The sequence below is a fragment of the Medicago truncatula genome, chromosome 3 (genome assembly GCF_003473485.1).
Source record: "Medicago truncatula cultivar Jemalong A17 chromosome 3, MtrunA17r5.0-ANR, whole genome shotgun sequence".
Classification (NCBI taxonomy): Eukaryota; Viridiplantae; Streptophyta; class Magnoliopsida; order Fabales; family Fabaceae; genus Medicago; species Medicago truncatula.
In genome coordinates this window covers 28,722,108-28,743,051 of record NC_053044.1, presented here as the reverse complement: position 1 = coordinate 28,743,051, position 20,944 = coordinate 28,722,108, and the positions used below count along the sequence as shown (strand labels likewise).

The following is a 20,944-nucleotide window of genomic DNA, read 5'->3' as shown; positions in this document are numbered from 1 at the left end:
TATCACATCGAAGATTAGAACGAGCTTGCAGCGAACAGATATTGTTCCATTCTTGAGTGAGCTACCTATTAATAATCACTTAAAATCCTACGTTGCAGTTTTTAAGTGTCAAACTTGATTTGTTCACAAGTACATATCTTTTAGTAGTGTTGTTTTTATATCAATTAGGATTTTCTGTTTTATTTAAGATTCTACATAACAAAATCCTTTCTTTTTATTGCTGATATCTTTTTTGTTTTGATTAGATTATGCTGAGAAATATAAGATCGTATCGATTAGAAACCACTTAGAATCTCTATACGTTATGATTATATATTTGTGAATTTTAAGAATGACTGTTATTGTTAAGAATGAGCACCATAGTTCTTACATGTGTGATTTGAGCAAATGTAGAAACATTTTCAATTGATCATAGACATTAAAGGATGTAGGCTATTGGTTTAAAGTTGTTTTACACTAACATCTAATAAAAGTTTGGTGACGTAACAAATAAATACTTAATCACATCTTATTTAAATACCGTGAAATACTTGTAAATCAAAGAGTTGTGATCAGAAGTCGATACGAAATACATTTACAAAAGTAGTGCATATCCCTTAAACTCTTTTTTAACTTTTCTTTTTCTTACTTTGATTTGGATTGCAAAAATAGGACCCAACAAGAAACTTATCATCATCCTCTCAAACAAGAAAGAAATTTGTCATCATGAAAATGATTTAACTAGACTAACAAATTGATTTTTTAAGTTTGGTGGATATTAAGATCAAACCATGTGGCACTATACGGTCAACCATCAAAGGAATTATTCAAATCAACTTTGACTGTGTGTTAAATTGGACCAACTTTTCCGTCATAGAACCAAAAACATCGTTTTCTATTCTATGTAATTTCAACGGTGTGAAAAAGATGAGGGCCACACTAAAGTCTACACCAAAACAGTAATCCACATTGGATGCATCATCATCACTCTATATGGCCTACTAGTGTCCACACTCTAACCAACCACATAGACTCTTCCTTCCAATTTACAAATTACTATGTCCGTTTTAAAATAGTTGTAGTTTTAGCCTATATAAAATCTTCTAATATAAATCTAAGATAACTTAGATGAGATGACGAGAGTCTCTTTTAATTTAACTAAGGTTTTGGGTTCGAATCCAACTTTAAACATGCAGTAATGTTAAAACTATTATGAAAAGTTTGTCACCCATTAAATCATACAATGCTCGAATTCAACCTTTGACATGCACCAACATTACCTTTAGAAAGATGTGTTTTGTTTACATTACTTTTAATAAATAGTAATATTGTTTGCATTACCTTTTTTGGTAATTATATTTCACTATACATCCATGACAATAATTAATAATTAAAATTTAATAAGCATAATTCTATAAAAGTGCAACATTCTTTAATTTATTTATAATTTCTTAATATGAATGAAAATATCTAAGACCTTAGTTCTTTTAAAACAGACATAGTATCATTTTAGTTGTATTTTTAAGGTTATTTACACAGAGAATCGATTAATTTTGTTTATGAAATTTTTTGTATTTTCTAAGAGTACCTTCAATGACTTATTTTTATTCCACTAATTCATCTCTTTTTAATAATTAACGGTATTATTGATAAAATAATAATTAATGTTGTATTGAACTCTAAAAACAAATAATAACTATAAACATTATATTTTTCTACAAATACGACAATTAAAATGAAACAACTGATATGCATTATAAAGAGGATCTTGTTAACGAGTACCCCCGAACACTCTTTAAGGACTCTAAAAGAAGAAAATATTTTATAAAAAAAGTTAAATATTTCAATTTCTAATGCATTGATTACACATATTTTCATAAAAATTTATCATTTAAAGGTCTTAAAGAATACCATGGAAGCACTAGCGTTAACATTTCCCTTATAAAATAAATATAACATATTAACCAAAGTCTTTTTTTTTTTTTGGAGAGAATTAACCAAAGTCTTATACATGGCTTATAAATAGCTTGTGTAGCTTCCACAATATCATTCATCTATTACAAATTTACAAGTCTCACAATGATCATGAAAATGGCTCTATCAAGGAGGCCACAACATGGTTACTCAAAGATGGACAAGGAAGACTCAGAAGAAAGAAAGCATAGACAAGCACAATTCTTAATATACAAAGCATTAGAGAAAGTTGATTCTCGAAGAAAACCATCATACTTGAGGATCAAAATATTCAAGCTGAAGGTTAAATTAGGTAACAGCTGTAGGAGGATCAAGAAGAGGTTTTTTCTCAAGTGTCAAAGGAGTTGGAGTTTGTTTTATTAACAAATAAACAAGTTTTGGAACCATGAAATTTAAAAGCTTTTCTTCTTCCTTTTTGCTTAAATGATTTCTCAACAATGTTGGTATATGGTTCCTATTGTACTTCTTGGTTTCTTTGCTATATATGCTAAATTTTGTGTGTAGTAATTTCTTTGTTTTCTCTTAGTTTACACATTTTCTTTGGAAATTTTCTTTCTTGCACTCTATCTAAAACTACTTTTAGTTTAGTGGCAATATAAATGAACCATATAATGTTTTTGGATGGAGAAATATTTTGAGCTAATATAAATTTTGAGACAGTTCAAATCTTTTTCAGTAGATTTCATTATTTGGATGATAATTTGTAGAATTTTTAAAATAATTGAAATTATGAAGTATTTTGTTTAAGTTAAATTTAAGGGGATTATAAATGACACTTAAAAGCTAGAAATTTCAAATCTCTTCCTTATAATTTTTTCAAATTTTGCAAGTTGGTCTCTGTATTTTTCAAATTGACCCCTATAAATTTCCAAAAATTACAAATTGGCCCTTAGTAATTCAAGAACTACAAATTGACCCCTCAAAAATTACAAATTGATCCATATTTATTCAATTTTGATCTTGACCCAAAAAATTTATAATTTATAAAAGTAACCAAAAAATGTTAACAATGACCTTTTTTATTACTCTATCCAAACAAAGACATTTAAAAAATGAAGACAATTCAATTGAATAATTTGAATTGTCTAAAATTTTAAATTCTCTAAAAAAAAAATGTTGACATGTTGTTCATGTTTGTACTTCTTGGTTTCTTTCTTTGCTATATATGCTAGTAACTTTTGTGTGTGGTAATTTCTTCATTTTTTCTTAGTTTACACATCTTTGGGAATTATCTTTCTTGCACTCTAACAAGAACTACTTTTAGTTTAGTGGCAATATAAATGACCTTAGGCAACTAATTATTCTGTACTAATTAAATGGCTTTTGTTTTGTCATTTTGCACTTTTGAATAGAACAAAATACTTTGATTGTCTTCTTAAAAAAATGTACTGCAATGGCAAGTTAATGAGTGCTTCCTAAAACATCTAATAATCTGTAAGATAAAAAAATACTAATTAATGCATGCCACAAGACTAATTTTTTTTGTCTTGTAGAAGCTATATCATTTTGATAAGATGAGTGATTGTTTGCAAGAGTGTCGATTCAATTTCCGCTGTCGTCTAAAGTCCTTGTTGATAGATACTTCTACGATAGTGTTCACAAGAGTGTCGATTCAATTTCCATTGTTGTCATGAAGTCCTTGTTGATAGATACTTTTACGATAGTTCCTTTAGCCTTTTGACCTCCTCTAACCCTAACCTTAATGAGCATATGAAATCAAACTTACTAAACCTTTCTTTACGAAAACAAACTTAATACATTTCATTCATATGATAGTCTCGGTACAAGGTTTGGTGATTAGCATAAAAACGAGAAATCTTTGCTAATTTATGAGTCACTCGATTGACTTGTCTCCTAATAAAACTTACCCTAAAGTTATACTTCATATCTAGCACCTCTCTACATTTATTCACAGTCACCCAAACTCAGTGTTACTAACATTTTTAGCACTTAATATATACCTAAGTTTTTCAGTGCTTAAACCTTGGATCACCTGAAGGCAGCCCAACTCTATAAGACTATCCACTTAATATATACCTAAGCTTTGAAGCCATTTGAGCACTTTCAAACCTACGACCTCTGCTTCTCTTATCTATACAGAAGACGATAATTTTGAAGTTGATCACAAAGACATAGACAACATACAACATTTTCATAAGGATGTTATAGACTCTCCCTCACATCACAATACAAGCCTTTCTAGTAAAAAAAATTGTCCTATCTTATATGTTGTTTTATGATTTCATTGGAGTATTAATTTTCTTTTATCTATCATAATTCTAACTATGTACAACTCTTTTAATTTTAATACTGTAATTTCTCTTTCTCATATCATTAACAAAAGATGATATTGTAAGAATTTAATTTATATACACGGTCACTCTACCATCGTAAATGTTTTTCATATTGTTAGTCAATCATAATCATCAGATCATTGATTTTTTTTTTTTACTTTAACCATAACTACTTCAATAAACTTTATGCCGTGACCGTTACATAAACTATCACAAAAACGTCGTCGCAAATAAAAGAGGGACAGATTGCACAAACCTTTGCATAATACCTTCCCCCCGTTGGCCTAATTCATTGAAGTGATATTTGGATATATTTCTCAATTTTGATAATCCTATCTGCTACCAATCACTTAAAATGGTTGAAGTAGAATGCACAACCTCTCAACATTAACCAACTTGTGCAACTAGAACTACTTGCTAGGAAGCCAGCTACCATTCAAAGTTACCACCGTCACACAAACACACACTATCAAATCTTATATTCCCATATATCATCATGTCATGTGTATATTCATACAAATATTCTCATTTCCTTTCATTCCTCTTTAATCTTATTTCCATTAGTCACCATACACACACTCATGGAGGTTACATGGGAACAAAGTGTCACCTATTCTATCAACACAATATACCTTCTCTTCTCTACCTACTTAGTCTTTGTAATGCAACTAGGCTTTGCCATGATATGTGCAGGATCTGTCCGTGCCAAAAATGCCATGAACATAATGCTCACCAATGTAGTTGATGCAGTGGTAGGTAGCATTTCCTTCTACCTTTTTGGTTTTGCATTTGCATATGGCAATTCCAACCCTTTCATTGGTACAAATTTGTTTGCTTTAGCTAACATTCCAAATGAAAATTATGACTATGGATTCTTCCTTTACCAATGGGCATTTGCTATAGCTGTAGCTGGCATCACTAGTGGGTCTATAGCTGAGAGGACACAATTTAGTGCTTATCTTGTTTTTTCATTTTTCCTCACTGGCTTTGTGTACCCAATTGTGGCTCATTGGGTTTGGTCATCTAGTGGTTGGCTTAGTCCCAATTCAAGTGACTTGTTTTTGGGCTCAGGTGCCATTGACTTTGCTGGAAGTGGAGTGGTGCATTTGGTTGGAGCAATCGCTGGACTCTGGGGATCGGTCATAGAAGGCCCGCGAGTCGGACGCTTTGATGCTTATGGAAAGCCCATACCTTTTCGCGGCCACAATGCAACACTTGTGGTGCTTGGGACGTTCTTGTTATGGTTCGGTTGGTTTGGTTTTAACCCCGGTTCATTTGATCGGATTCTCGTGGCCTACCCTGGCACATCTAACGAAGGTCATTGGACTTCAGTGGGCCGAACTGCTGTGACAACCACGCTGGCAGGCTCGACAGCTGGAATCGTCACCTTGTTCGGCCGTCGATTATTGATAGGCCATTGGAATGCAACAGATGTGTGCAATGGTTTGCTCGGTGGGTTTGTCGCCATCACCTCTGGGTGCTCAGTTGTTGAGCCATGGGCTGCAATTCTATGCGGATTCGTCGCAGCTTGGGTGTTAATTGGTCTCAACATCTTAGCACTAAAATTGAACTATGATGATCCATTAGAGGCAGCACAATTGCATGGTGGGTGTGGTCTTTGGGGCTTGTTGTTTACAGGATTGTTTGCTAAAGAACAGTTTGTGATTCAAACCTATAATGCAGGGGTGGCAGTGAAAAGACCCTATGGTCTTCTACTTGGAGGTGGATGGGGATTGATTGGAGCTCAAGTAATTGAGATTTTGGTCATCTTTGTATTTGTTAGTATAACAATGGGCCCTATGTTCTATGGCTTGCACAAGCTGAGGTTATTAAGAATTCCTGTGGATGATGAACTTGCTGGCCTTGATATATCATGCCATGGAGGGTATGCTTATGCTCCTCAAGAGGAAAATCATCCTAGATCTTATGGAGATTATCTGCGTATGCAGGATGATCACTCATAGTTTGGTTTATAATATGAACATATGAACATGTTAATATTTTGTAATTTTGTAATGTGTACAAGTTACTAGACTTTGTGTAGCATTTAAATTATTTGGTTAAACCTTCTTTATTTGTAAAAGTACATATTGATATATATTACTATAATTTGGGGTTTGGTTTCAAGGTGTCAGCAAAATTTAAACACACTGAGTGCAAAGAATATGGATATTTTCAATTCGAACCCGAGAAATTCTCCTTTTCAAATTTGCACATTCCCTTAACTCAATGGGAGTTAACTCACGTTCGGCATTTTTCAGCGGTAGTTAACTCACACGGACACTTTTTAAGATCGATTGACTCGACTTAAAAGTGTTTGAGCCGATCTAAAAAGGGTCAGTGTGAGTTAACTACCGTGAAAAAGGCCGAATGTGAGTCAACTCCTGCTAGGTCAAAGAAATGAGCAGTTTAAAAAAAGTGAAGGAGAAATTCTTTCATGGATACAATCCAAAATCAATATTATTTGGGCACCCTCACATAAAAGGAACAATATTTAAGAAAAATAATCTAGTCACATCAATTGACATTATTTAACTTCATTCTCTTGTAAATTTGTTTAGTTTCGTGTGTCCAAATATTTTTTATTTAGGTTTGTGTCCAAGCAAGTATATGCTAGGGTGAGAGCAATTTTCAATCCTAGATGTCCCCATCTATTAGCATAACTTAAGGTGCAGAAAAACTCACATTTTTAGTACCTATGATATACATCTAAAAATATACACCTACTAATAAAGCTCTAAAAAATGAAGAATATCTAGTCTAATCACAAGGCACGCATGAAGGAAAAAAAGAAATGATATTTGTACAACCATTTTGCTGCAAATTTTTGACAACTTTCTCTATCATACTCACATAATGTTATTATCCTCTCTCTTCCTTTTTCTCTCTTCATTGTTTTTGACCAATCAAAAGAGAGGAAACCAAAGTTGTCACTAAAGTTATCATTAAATGGATGTACAAATATCTCTGAAAAAAGGGCATCAAAGTCAAAAGGGTATCAAGATAGGGACATTTTACCTATTGCTTAAGCTATCTTTCAATATGCACCAAAATATCATGAAAAGAAGGAATCTTATCAAATGGGTGGAACCTACACATCAGATAAATGTGATATTGTCCCTTTCTCATCATTGTCATTTTGTACACATAGTGGATAATAGATAAATTAATTAGATTATTACTCATGTCGAGTCACAATTGGCATAGTTAAAGGATAAGGCTCTTGTGCTTTTTTTTTAATTCTTCATCTCAATCCATAGAACATTATTATAATTATCTTATAATTACTATAATAGAATAATAAGAGAATAACCAAAAATACCCCTATGGTTGTGGATAACAAAGATATTTTTAAATTCTATGTTAGAATTAGAAATAAATTATACCAACTTGAAGCTGAAAGTAAAGAAGACAAGTACACTAGAATATTTACAATTAAATTATTGTCCAAAATGGATTTACAAGTACAATGAAAGGGCAATATAACAACCCTTACCTAAAAAATGGATCATATGACACATGTCTTGGGTCTGGAATAATAAGTGGCAACTTTTCTATGTAAAGAAACAGAATCTTACAATTCTCTTTGAAAATTGTCCCAACATCAACAATGTCACTTGTGTCTGTGTAAATCCAAAGGTCACCAGAGTTCACTCTCTTCAAGCTATCCCGGCAAAAGGGGCAAGATTGAGACCTAAGACACCTGAATCAAAAAATAGCTTTGTCATGTCTAAAACAATGAGTAGAATATAAACTAATTAGTATAAGATACTCTATATGAAGGTATCAACTAATGCAAGTAAACAAGTTTTGGGTAGGTGGGGTGCAACTGGTCACCTTGTAATTACAAAATTGTTGCATTATTTTCAATGTTTTCAAAGATATGTACGGAAAATCATAGAGCACCAACACTTCATAGTCAAAGAGTATTCGGTTTCTGACGTGTTTGATGTTCAACATGTGTCAACATCCGACATGACATGACCAACACTTCATATTCAAAGCGTGTTCGGTTTCTGACGTGTTTGATGTTCGACATGTGTCAGCATTTGACATGACATGACGCAGATGTGTGTGGTTAAATTCAATTATTTCGAATTTCTTCAACAAATTAGAAACAAGATAACAATTAGGTATGTGAAGGTGAAAATAGGAAATGTAAATAGAAAATGAAAATATGAAATTAACTTTTCTCAAACCAATCTCCAAAGTGTAAAGAGGATGACCATTGTTGAAAAATGATATGGCTTTAGCTTTTTATAAAGTAAAAGCAACCGGATAACAATCTTTGAATTCATGAGGCCTCACTCTCAACTTTTTTGACTAAAAATGTGAGACAGGGAATTCAGGTTCCTTTCATTGATATCAAAGATGTTATGTGGCAAAAACTCAGTCATTGATATCATTTAAGTGATCACCAAGATCTTTAGAGGAAAGGATCTTACTTTTAAAAAAGTTGGCTGAAAAATTAGAACAGAAATATTCACATATTTCATTCAAATGTCTAAAAACAGAATGTTAAAAGCCAAATGGCAACATTACAACTCTAGTTACCAAAATGTCAGATATAAAACTTGGTTTTATGAACCAAAAATTAAACTTGGTTTTAAAAATATGATCAAGTGTATATGACTAGAAACAATCTAAGGATGGGAAAGTGAAATGAAGCAATTGAAGAATTGTATGTACCATTCTCTGTAACACTTGAAACACATTTGGTGGCAACAATTAGGCAGCACAACTTTTGCTTTCACCTCCAAGCAAACTCCGCATTCTTTTTCTCTTTCAATGTCAATTTTAGATTCTCTTCTATCTTTGAAATCAGTCTTCTTTTGATATCTATTAGCATATACTTCTTTCTGCTTCCTTTCTTCCAAATCTGTGACACCTTTCTGAAGTTGCAATAGAGCAGGAAATATAATCGCTGAAAAACATGTTAAGTATGTGTTGATTATTATCATCAAAGAACATAAAACGGATTCCATAAAAACCCTGAATAGCAAAACAAAACAAGATAACAATACATTCTTATTAACAACCTTAAACTTACAATAAAATTGTCTTATGCTTGCTTTCCTTTCATAAATTGAAATAGTAGTCTTCCCATTTCCATATGTCTGCATAAATGTGGATTAAAATATTTTAGAGCCGATCCGGGCGGAAGACATTGTCAGGTGGGAAAAAAAATTTAGAAAAAAACAGATAATGCCAATACAAGTACACAAAATGGAAATTATGGAAGAACCAGCATTGCCACTCACAAAAAATAGTTATTTGTACAAATTCTGCAACGCTGTGGTCTAGCACCGCTACAGCTACTATTTCACAAACACTTTGTACTAAATAGCGCACCGCACATAAGGGCCGGCCCAATAATTTTTAAAGGTAAGGGCTTTAGTGGCCTTACCCTTAGGCCGGCCCTGCATAACAACAAAAGCAATTTGTTCAAATTGCGCTACACTATAGCACCATAGCGTCGCTATAGCTGCTATTTGATAACATTGAAAGTACAAATTATGAAAACAAATTTTTTACACACACTTAAGTATGTATATTGTTTAGGAAATATACCACATAAATTAGAATTCTGAGCAAACCAAGAGCACCAGCAAGTCGGTAATCAGTCCACTGAACAAGAGAGAGAAAAAGTGGGGCCACTGGACTGTATGATAGCCTCATTTGAAAGCATCCTCCTTCTTTATCCCTTGGATGACCTAATGCCCTGAAAAACAGAGTGAAAAACATCTCAAAACATGGATTTATAACTAACTCAAACACATCAGACATTGCACTTTCAACAGACAAAAAACACACTAAAATGTTAAATTGGATTGAATCTTACATGAAAAAAGTGCTTAACTCTGCTAAAAGAATTGTCTGAAAAAGTGTTAAATATTGAAAAGTATAGTATCTAATTCCCAAGTGTCATACAAATTCTTTGGCCCAGTTTATCAAACAGCTTCATTTGAACAAATTTCCAATAAACTTCAAAAAAATCACAAAATTGATCATGCAATGAAACATGAAAAATTCATCAACATTTATCAAAAAAGGCGTAAAACACAACACACACATACAAGACTTCAATCTACAAAGCACTGACTGACACACAGACACCGGACATCGGTAAATTTTTTTTAAAATTTCATTAATTGAACAAAATCACATGTGTCGGTCTCAGACACAAACAATCAAACATATCTTCAATCAGAAGTGTCGGCGCTGCTGAGACACAAAAGCAGCATAAAAATATTCAATTTTTAAAAATCAAGTAATGAAGAATCCTTGTTATGGCTATGAATCATGTTTTAAACTTCAAAATCACAACATACCCAAAAATCCTACACACAAAAAATATTAAATTTTTTATCTGGGAATCATAAAAAAAATTATAAAAAAAAATCATTATTCATAAGCTTCTGAAGCTAAATTCTGATTAAAACAAAAACCCTAAAAAAGATGGATTTGAAGAGAGAAACATACAGTGTATTAGCATACTGAATATCAGCTTCTAGAGCTTTCAGAGATTCTTGAAACAAACTCTTTCCCATAACCAAAAAGATTTTCACTGAAATTTTTGTGTGCATGCAAGTTATGAAATTCACACTAAGATATGATCAAAACATTTATATGCATATAGAATGTGATTTGACTTTTGTAATGACGATATTGCCCTTTTCCGCTTCCTGATTTTGATAAGGGGCAGTGGTTTTGGTGTAGTGGGGCACCATGTTCAAGAGTGGATTTGACTATTTTGAAAGACGGTTTTGACCTTTTGATTTATTATTTATTTATGAAAAGATATGAGTAATTTAATATCCCTAAAAATTGGATTGTAACTGACATAGAAATGCTCCAAAAAAAAAAACTGACATAGAAATGTGTGAATGGATATTTTTATTACTATTTTTAATGGATTTTGTTAATAAATATTTTTTTATGGATTTTGTTAATAAATATCCAAGTATTATTTTTAAATTGTTATCAAAATTTGTGTATTCACTATATTAAAAATTGAATTATTTAACTTTTTGAAAAAGTATTTCTTAATTTTAAATCTTTAAAAAAGTTATCTAGACTCTTATAATGTCATATGTTAAGAAACAGTTTTTAAATTGATCAATCACAGACAGATTCTAGGCTATGTAATTACTAATTATCAGTGTTCCAGCACTAATTTCATTATCTATCCATTTTATTGGAAATGAATAGTAAAATGGTAAAAAATAATTAAGTGAAGGGTAAATTTAGAAGGAAAAATGTTACATCAAACCATAATATTTTTTTATATAAATCCCAAATAAGATATTTTTTATAGTTTCCAATATTATTTCTTTTTTTTAAAAGAACCAACATTATTTCTATTGTTGATGATTATTCCTCCTATTGATGTGGATCGTTCATATTTTTAATGGAATTTGATTAATTTTTTTATTGATAATTTAAATATATAACCATTTAAAGGGAAATACACTTTTTAGCTGAATTTTTCTCATTTAAACTTCTTTATAATGCTTATGACATTGATAAATTAAAAACTAATAATTGTATCAAATAGAAATAGGAACAATACCCAACAATAGGAGGAGCACTTAACAACAATAGAAACAACATTATACACTATAAAAAATTTTTTTTGAATCTTATTGTCAAAAATATTTTATTCTATTTCTATAAACGTCCATCTATGCGTTAGTAATATTATAAAAATGATAGATTAGTGTGAATGAATGGTAAATATGAAGGAAAAAATCAATCCAAAAAGGGTATATTATCTTTATATATTGTTATAGATGAAGTCAATGGTTGTACAAAAAAAAAGATAAAGTCAATTGTTAAATATATTTTTATCTTATTGAAATTTTTAAAACAAATAGTTTCAAGAAATTTTTATTTATTTATAAATATATTTTTAATTATCAATAAATAATACAAAATTTTTATTTTCCTCAAATATTTTATCTTTTAACTAAAAAGTAAATACAAAATGTTTAAAAATTAAAGTTCTTGGATAAAAAAATCTTTTGACCGGAGAAAAAAAAAGATTTAATGAAAATAAATAATTTTCATCGCGGAATTGTTTTAGCCAAAATTGAATGGTTCAATCCAATATGTGAGGTCCACATTGGAGAAGCATTAGGACTGTTGTCGGCATTAAATTGGGTCCATGAGCTTCAGCTAGGACCTGTTGACTTTAAGTTTGATTCAAAACATGTAGTGGATCAATTTCCGTCACCCAAATCAGATGTTAGTGAATTCAGGGACATAATTGATAACTGTAGAGTTCTATTCACACAATTTTATTTAAACTCTAGTGTTGAGTTTGTGCGGAGACAAGCAAATGAGGCAGCTCATACTTTAGCAAGGGAGGCCACTAGGGTTGGGAATAGGCCAGGCCGGCCTATAGGGGCCTATGGCCTGGCCTGTTTAAGTCTGGTCTGGCCTGACCTGTTTATTAAAAAGGCTAGGCTTAGGCTTTTTAAAAAGCCTATTTAAGTAAATAGGTCAGACTTAGGCTATCAAAAAGCCTATGAAGCCTAATAGGGCGGACTGTGTATGCATGTTAGGCTTCATAGTGGACTTTTTAAATAGGCTTTAAAGCTTTATAGTGAAATACGCTTTTAAGACCTTATAGTGATAAACAAGTCTTACACTAAAATAGGCTTTGAGGCCTATTAAACCTATTTAAAAGTAGATAAAATGGAATGTTTAGTGACTTTAATAATAAGTAGGCCTGTAAATAGGCTTTCAGGCCAGACCAGGCTTTTAAATAGGTCAGGTCATGCCAAAAAAATAGGCCTATGAAAGGTCATAGACCAGGCTCAGGCCTGCAAATTTTTTCGTAGGCCAGACTCAGGCCTATCAAAGCCTGACCTATTCCCAACCCTAGAGGCCACATTATTAGCTAGTTTTCAAATATTAGTTGCAATAGCAAATTGTATTGAACACATTATGATTAATGAAATGAGTTAAGATTCTTCCTTAAAAAAAATAACAATTTTCATCGTATCATCTTTTAACAAGAAGGATAGCCAAAAATAAAATGAAAATTAGAAAAGTATTTTATAATACCTCTTTTCTTCTTTGTTTCTCATTCCTTATGTTGGTTTTTTGATCCATAGTTTTGAAAGGCCTAAAAATGATATCAAGATTCGAGACCAAATGAAGAAATCGACAATGTTTTGTACCTAATACTATGATATTAAGAGTCTAGGATCACTTTTTAAAGGAAAAATGAAAAACTTAATACTTCATGTCTCGATTTTTTTTAATTAAATTAAAAATAAAAAACTTTACGCTTCATATCTCAAATTACTTTAGGTTTGACGCAAGGTTTTGGGAGTAGGCTATAAAGAATGGGAAAATATAACACAATGAAAATAAGAGGATTTTTAAGGTTCAAGTTATATTCAACACAAATTTCAATAATTATAATACAAGATGTGCTAAGAATAAGAACTAATACAATACAAATTTTTTAAAAATTATAACAAAAAATTTAATAAACTTCATAAACATCATTTATTCATTGGTAATCCTTTTTGAAAAGTAAAGTTGCTTCATAAACATCTTTTTAGCCTTTATAAATTCAATTGAGAATCAAAACATTTTATACACAACAACTTTCATTCTCTCAATTGACATTTTCAATATCACTTGCTTTCAAACTTTCATTCAAATTGTTTGGAAAACTTTGCATACACTTTAACATTTATTAAAAAGTTTTTTGAGCACTAAGTCCATTTGTTAGAGTGATATTGATAAAGATATACAACCATACATTTGTTATTCTTCAATTACTTTGTTGGTGAGAATTATTGTTTAAGATAGTGGATGCTATCTTGTGAATGTTGTAAAAGGTTCTTTGATTCTGGAAGATTCAAAGCCCACCAAAAGTGTTTGGTGTTTGTGTTGTAATCAAGAGAGAGGGTTTCTTTCTTGTGTTTATGTTAGAAAGATTGTTAGGGGGTCTTGGGGTTAGATTGCTTGTAACAAAGATTCTAACATAGTGAATTCCTTCGCGGGGTGTGAAGGGAGTGGACTGACCCTAAGGTTTAGAGGGGAACCACTATAATTCTCTTGTGTCTTTTTTTCTTCCCTTACTCTTTTATTTTTCCTCATTCATACCTTCATATTAAGTTTCCAGAAAAATTATCAAGAACGCTAAACTTGCAAAAATTAACCAATATTCCTGGAAACCTAATTCACCCTCCCTCTTAGGTTACAATATGAACTTACATTCTCTATTTTTCCTCATGTTTTCCGTCCTCCAAAGTATCTTCCCCTCTCCTCCAAACTCCTAAACAAAGCCTTAGTAAAAACACCCCTACTTAACACAACCAACATAAACCTCTATGAAACCAATTTTATATTCCTAATGGACTCGAGTAAATACGACCAGTCAAATTCGCCCCCCAATTTTTCGAAATATTAAGTTAGTCCCTGAATTTAACAGACGTCCACCAAATTCATCCCTCCGTCCAACCCCTCCATTAGCAAGGCTGACGTGTCGTCCTACATGCTTTGTTGTGATGTCCACGTGTCATCCAGTCGGCCACGTCTACAAGGACCAATTTGATGGAAACGTTACAAATTTCAGTTTTAACTACAAGGACCAATTTGATGGAAATGTCCACATGATTTATTCCTTGTTTATTTCATGGTTGAGCATAGGTGGTTGGACTAAAACTGTCATTTTTGTGCGTTTCTGGAGTTGGAAATAGGGAGATAGGACTAAAACTGCAAAAAACATATAATTTAGGGGACGATTTTGTTCGATTTAAAAGAGGTAGGACCATTTTCATGAATTGGTCAAAATGCGAGGACCAAAAGTGTAATTAAGCCTTTTTTTTTTTTTTTTTGTGTGTGTGAACCTTTATATTGGCCCAAAATCTCACATTTTAAGGGTTTAGTATCGGAAACATGTATCTAGGAGCATGCTAATTTATCAAACATAAGGTTGTTCACCACATGATTGTTTATTTTCCCTTAACTCACATATAAACAAGAAGGCAAATTCTTTTGTAAAAAAAAAAGGAAGGCAAATTCTATGTCCTAGATATTTAATAAAAAATGTTTCAAGCAAGGAGTAGAATGATTGTTTTATTCAAAGAAAGAAAATAAAAGAAAAAAGAAAATTTTGTAGATTTAAAGAAGAACAAGATAAAGAACCCTCATGCTTGAATTGGACATTATCCTCCATGTTTAAGCATTTAAAATAGACAAGGAAGGATATTGGTGAAAGAAACTCCCCTTAAGTTGTATAATAACAAATGATTTGGTATCTCCATGAAAAAAGTTTATGGAGAGACAATGAAACTTAGAATTTAGAATGCATAAAACATATCGTTGAAGCAACACAAAAATTAAAAAATCTTATCAAAAAAATACTTGATTAGTAGCATATGATATTGTACGTCCACGTGAGCTTAACTCAATTGGTTTGGACAAATACATAAATATACAAGGTCCGGGATTCAAATCCCGATCACCACAAAAAAAAATGATATTGTACGAAAAAAGAAGCATAAGGTATGCTCTAAGGAGGTTGAAAACCAAAGATACAAAGATTTCTAAGGCAGCTAAGGCCAAGAGTCCAAATAAGAATTACATAGAGTACACTGCACACCACTTTAAAGTCATATCAGTGGGCACTATCTCAAGTGCAAGTTTCATATACAACTTTTATATAATCCCAATCCACTTCCATTCATAAATAACACATTATATCCTCTTTGAATGGAGCAAGTTGAAGTTAATTCCTTCCAAAGAGAGGTAAATTATACCACGTGTTCAGAATGCTTACCCTCTATCTTCTGTCATAATATTGGGATGACTGATATTTACCAATGCAAATTAAGCCCATAATTGCAATCCTTCATTCATTCTAATTGTTGCGAATTCGATGAAAAATCACACCAATAACAACTTGATGTGTGGAGCAAGAGATATCAAGCAACCAAAACAAAGTGTATGGAACAATTAAATACAAGCCAAAAGTAGAAAACAACGGCGAGAAGAACACAAAAGAATTTGTTGACCCAGTTCAGTCCAAATTGACCTAGTCTAGGGGAGAGAGCAGCCCTCCGATCCACTATATGATGAGTAACGTTACAAAAGAGAAATCAATGGGTTACAAGAATAAGTCTCCCGCCTAATTCTACCCAAAGTCTCAGCCTCTTCCCGTAACCAAAAGACTCAATCCTAATAGTGTTTCCCAAGGTGAATCAACCCTCAAAACCTAGTGTTTGTTCCAAAGAGACAAACTCTATACAAACCCTAGTTTTGTTGTTGCCTTTCTAAACCCTTGTTTCAGCCCCCTCTATCTCTCTCTCTCAAAGTTTAGCCTGATACAAGGTCTATATTTATAGTAAAAGTATAACTCATAAATTTAGAACAAATATCACACTGAAGATACGTTTTTTTCTCCTTCAGTGAAAGAATATTTGCATCAAAAATATAATATTCCCTTTCAAAATATATTTGCATCAAATCGTTCTTCATACGATACAAAAATATATTTATTGTCCATAAATATATTTTCAGCAAAAAATATATTTGAAACAAATCTTTTATATTTTTAGCAACAATATTCTCCATCCATCAAATTTTGAGTCATACTACAACACTAATATAAAACCAATAGAAAGATTTGAAGTTTAATTTTGTTTATCATTTGTCAAGGACACTATACCAAAGATACATCGAAACAAAGTATGCTACATAAATTCACTAATAAAATGGTACCGATCATAGACTTATAATTATTTCAAATAAGATATATATTGAAAAGGAAAATCGCCTTCATTCATGTAATGGAAGTGATGAATGACAAAAATCGTATTGGGATAAAAGTTTTATTTTTGATTCAAAGTTTTATTTTCGTAGGTCATGATATGTCTGTCTTGTTTTGGAAGGCACCACATCACATAATACCTCATCTTCATATTCTCCAATTTTAAATGACACTCTCACTTGTTTGGTCACCAAAACATCAGCCATGTCTTTAAATTCTGGATCCTCAAGACTATAAAGAATATATGGATCTGGATGCTGAAAAACCGGAAGTCTCCATTTCTCCACCATTGATGTGCTTGCCATGTTGATCCAATATTTTCTATCAATGAACAACTCACAAACTTTATCATTCACGAGATATCTTGAAAAGAAAAGATTCATTTGTTTGGCTTCCATGAAGGACCACTAAGAAAACAAAATGTTGAAACTTTTGATTTTTTTTTTCTTGGAATTTTTTTTCCACTTTTTTTTTTCATGTTCTTTTGTGTTGAAATGCTATCTCTCTGGTTTTTTTTTTTTTTTTTTTGTTACAATATTTTTTTTTCAAACAGAATATAAAATAAATATAAAAAGATAGATAACACCTGATTTGAACCAAAGCTCTGATACCACTTGATGAATGACAAAAATCGTATTGGGATAAAAAGTAAAATAAAAAAATGGATTTGGGGAAAGAAATGGTGATAGAATGCGTCACATTCACTTCCAATCCAAGAAGGAATGCTAAGCCTTGAGGAATCGCCACAATGGTAAGGAAGCCATTGATAAGATTCGATAAACTTGGTTCAATCCAGAACCAAAAGAAGCAAAGCTTCACAACACACAAAGTGTATTTTTTTTTTTATCAAAATTCTACATCTTTACATATCATTTTCGTGCTCTATTTATATGAGCTTATTACATGATGACTTTGACTCTAAAACTCTTAGAAAATGAAAGGAAATGCAGCCACTAATTACAATAATGTTTTGGTGGCTGATTAATGCAAATAAGAGGTTACAAAATGACTCTCTAAGTTGGTGGCTAATCAATGCATGAGGAGGTTACATATTCATTTGCACATTGATTTGTGAAGGCTTATTATTTCTAGACGTTACAATTCCACAAACACCACCTTTAATTCTTCAGCTTACACACTTTAACCACGTTTTCAACTTACAACTCATTTTAAACCATTAAATATTCTGAATTTGCTCTTAAGTCAAACAGATGAAATGTAGAGAATTCCATAAGCTTTCCAACGAGTTAAAGATCACCTCAAACGGACATCCAGAGCTCCTGATATAGTCAAAACAAGACAGACATATCATGACCTACGAAAATAAAACTTTGAACCCAAAATTAATTTGGTTCTTTTTTTCTACAATGAATTTATTATTCTTGTCAAGAGAGAGAATTTTAGGATCACATCAGAAAGCATGTAATCAAATTACTTTTTACAACAAAAGACATCAAATGAATGACAACACAAACTGTTACGATGTCGTCTTTGGCTTTAACATTGGGCCCAACGCCATATGAATCCATTACAACCAATTAAGTATAATTTATTTTCAATAACATGCTCTTCTGAAAGCTCTGATATTTGTCAAAGTAACATAGCATGGATTACTCTGAACTCTTTTAAGACACCAACTCAAGTTTAATTACATGAAGCTGCAATAACACAGAAATCAAAAATCAAAATCAAACAATCAAAACAACAACAATGATTCAATGATAGAGAGCCAACCTCTTCACCGTTCTGGTTTTTCTCTTGGAAGAATTATCTTCGCTGTCGAAATCGTTGCTGCACTTCCTCTTCCCACCGAAATCCAATCAGAAGGTTTGAAAGAGAGAGGGTGAAGTGGTGGAGGTAAATTTCTTGAAAAGGACGAAGAAACAGGCGATTCCGCGCATGAGTGCAATTTTCTGCCTATAAACTTATGTTACTTCGTCTTTTTTGGTGTTTCTTTCCATATAAGATATCTTGGGACTTAGGAACATAATTCCTCTCTTTGTAATGTCTTACAAGGCCTCTTGAATCTTCATTCATGATCTTCCCAAGATCTTCACAAGTCTTCGAGATGTTTTGCTTTGCCGATTTGAATGACATCAAAAACCATAGAATTGATGTTTTGCAAAAAAAAAAAAAAAAAAAACTAGAATTATATGACTCAAATAGAAAGCACTAAAAAATGTCCCAAAAACTATAAATAGTTGTTCTAATACTCCTCTATTTTGGATTAAAACTAAATAAAAATGACTGAAAAATATGCTAAGAATAACGTAAGATAACATGTCAACAAAAAGGACTGGATTGACCTTAGATTGTAGGGTGAACCATAATAATTTACTTGTATTGTCTCTCTTATCTTTCTCTCTGATTATCTTACTTGCTTTGTTTTCTTTAAACACTTCAAAGATATTCAGAAAAAGTCAACATACTTCATCCATCTTCTTTTATTTTTTTCACCTTCATATATCTACCATCATCTTTTTGGAGTAAATTAATATATTGTAGAAGGCATGAATGATTGACCCCTTTTTAAACCCTAAGTATCTCCTTAAAATGCTTCCAAGCTTCATAAAATGACTCCTCAATTTTTTGTGAAATGTTTGTTTCGTTTCCCCATTGACGTATTTTGGATAGAGGGGAGTAAATTAGTGAAGAATTCATGTTTCAATTTATACCATGTTCCTATGAATTTAGTTATCTTGCTTGCTCAAAACACAAAAAAGCAAAGCCTTAGCTTCATCCTTCAGTGAGAAAGGGAAAAGTCCCAGCCACATGATATTATTAAGCACTCTATCTAATTTTACAATATCACAACATTCAAGAAAAATCAATAGATAGAGATTTGGATCATCCATTTACAAACCAGAAAATCTAGACTCTTTTTACAAAATTTTCACTATACTTAAAACAAACACCATAAACTTTTCTTAATCGTCTTTGTTTTGTCATGCTTATTTTCTTTCTCTTCGTTTTATTGCTAATGTAATGTCTTCTTTTAAAACCATTAAAATGAGTTGGGCTCAAAGTTGTCTAATATTTTCAAGGCTTAAATAAGTAAAAGGTCCTTGTAAGTTGGCGCGTTTTTGGTTTTAGTCCCTATAAGTTTTTTCTTGCGAAACAACCCTTGTAATTACTAAATGTTTTGGAACTCATCCCTGCCGTCAAGTTCTGTGAAAAAAATGGTTTGCTGGCTAACGGACGCCTATGTGGCACATGCTGATATGGCAACTGGTGCCAACTGGGTTAAGTAGAGGGACTAAAACCAAAAACATATTTTTACACAGGGATGTAATTAAAAAAATGTAAACATCAGTTTTTGAATTTTAAAAACCACTCTTTCTTTCTTCTTCCTCTCTATTATCTTTCATTCTTCTTCTTCTTCTTCTTCTTCTTCTTCTTCTCCAATCCTTCCATGTTCAACCTTCAATTGCCTGCGCCCTAAAACCCATTTCCTTCAACAATGTCTTCTCATTCCATTTCTCAATCATCATATAGGCAACTCATTTGATAACTATTCTACACCTCCACCACCTTCACTTTCACCTTACAATTACTACACCAATTACTCTGATAACTATTCTAGTGGCAGTTACTTTCCCGGTTATTATCCTGGTGGTGCGTACCCACCACCACCACCGCCACACCCTTTCTTTGAATGTACTGGAAGTTATGCTGTTGATGGGTCTAGTGTATCGTCTGCGCCGCTTGAATATTCGTCCTCATTTGATTCGAGACCAAAAGGTGGTAAAATGGGCTTATGAGCTAGACTAGATGTTGTTGCTGTTGCTGGGGCGTTGGGTGGACTTGCGTTGCGTGGCTTATGAGCTAGAACTTTATATTTATATTAAGTTTTTATTTTCTCTATTTGAAAACAAAAGATAAATATTTTGTTCCTCATAAA

The 20,944-nt window shown here is 32.1% G+C and overlaps 3 protein-coding genes across 3 annotated transcripts; 2 read left to right on the top strand and 1 right to left on the bottom strand.

Moving 5' to 3' along the window:
- The first annotated feature begins 4,554 nt into the window (after nucleotides 1-4,554).
- LOC25490864 (ammonium transporter 1 member 3) lies at nucleotides 4,555-6,309 on the top strand. The gene has a single exon (XM_013604771.3). It carries the CDS (start codon nucleotides 4,829-4,831, stop codon nucleotides 6,209-6,211), a length of 1,383 nt encoding a protein of 460 aa, XP_013460225.1. The 5' UTR covers nucleotides 4,555-4,828; the 3' UTR covers nucleotides 6,212-6,309.
- Nucleotides 6,310-7,644: 1,335 nt separating this feature from the next.
- Nucleotides 7,645-10,888, bottom strand: LOC25490863 (E3 ubiquitin-protein ligase AIRP2). Its single transcript, XM_013604769.3, has 5 exons — nucleotides 10,731-10,888; nucleotides 9,819-9,969; nucleotides 9,298-9,364; nucleotides 8,937-9,171; nucleotides 7,645-7,950 (listed from the first exon to the last, which is right to left on the bottom strand). Exons 1-5 carry the CDS (start codon nucleotides 10,832-10,834, stop codon nucleotides 7,740-7,742), a joined length of 768 nt encoding a protein of 255 aa, XP_013460223.2. The 5' UTR covers nucleotides 10,835-10,888; the 3' UTR covers nucleotides 7,645-7,739.
- Nucleotides 10,889-18,761: 7,873 nt separating this feature from the next.
- Nucleotides 18,762-20,804, top strand: LOC25490861 (uncharacterized). The gene is made up of 2 exons (XM_013604767.1): nucleotides 18,762-18,870; nucleotides 20,539-20,804. The coding sequence occupies exons 1-2, from the start codon at nucleotides 18,762-18,764 to the stop codon at nucleotides 20,802-20,804; spliced, it is 375 nt and encodes a 124-aa protein (XP_013460221.1).
- The last annotated feature ends 140 nt before the right edge of the window (nucleotides 20,805-20,944 follow it).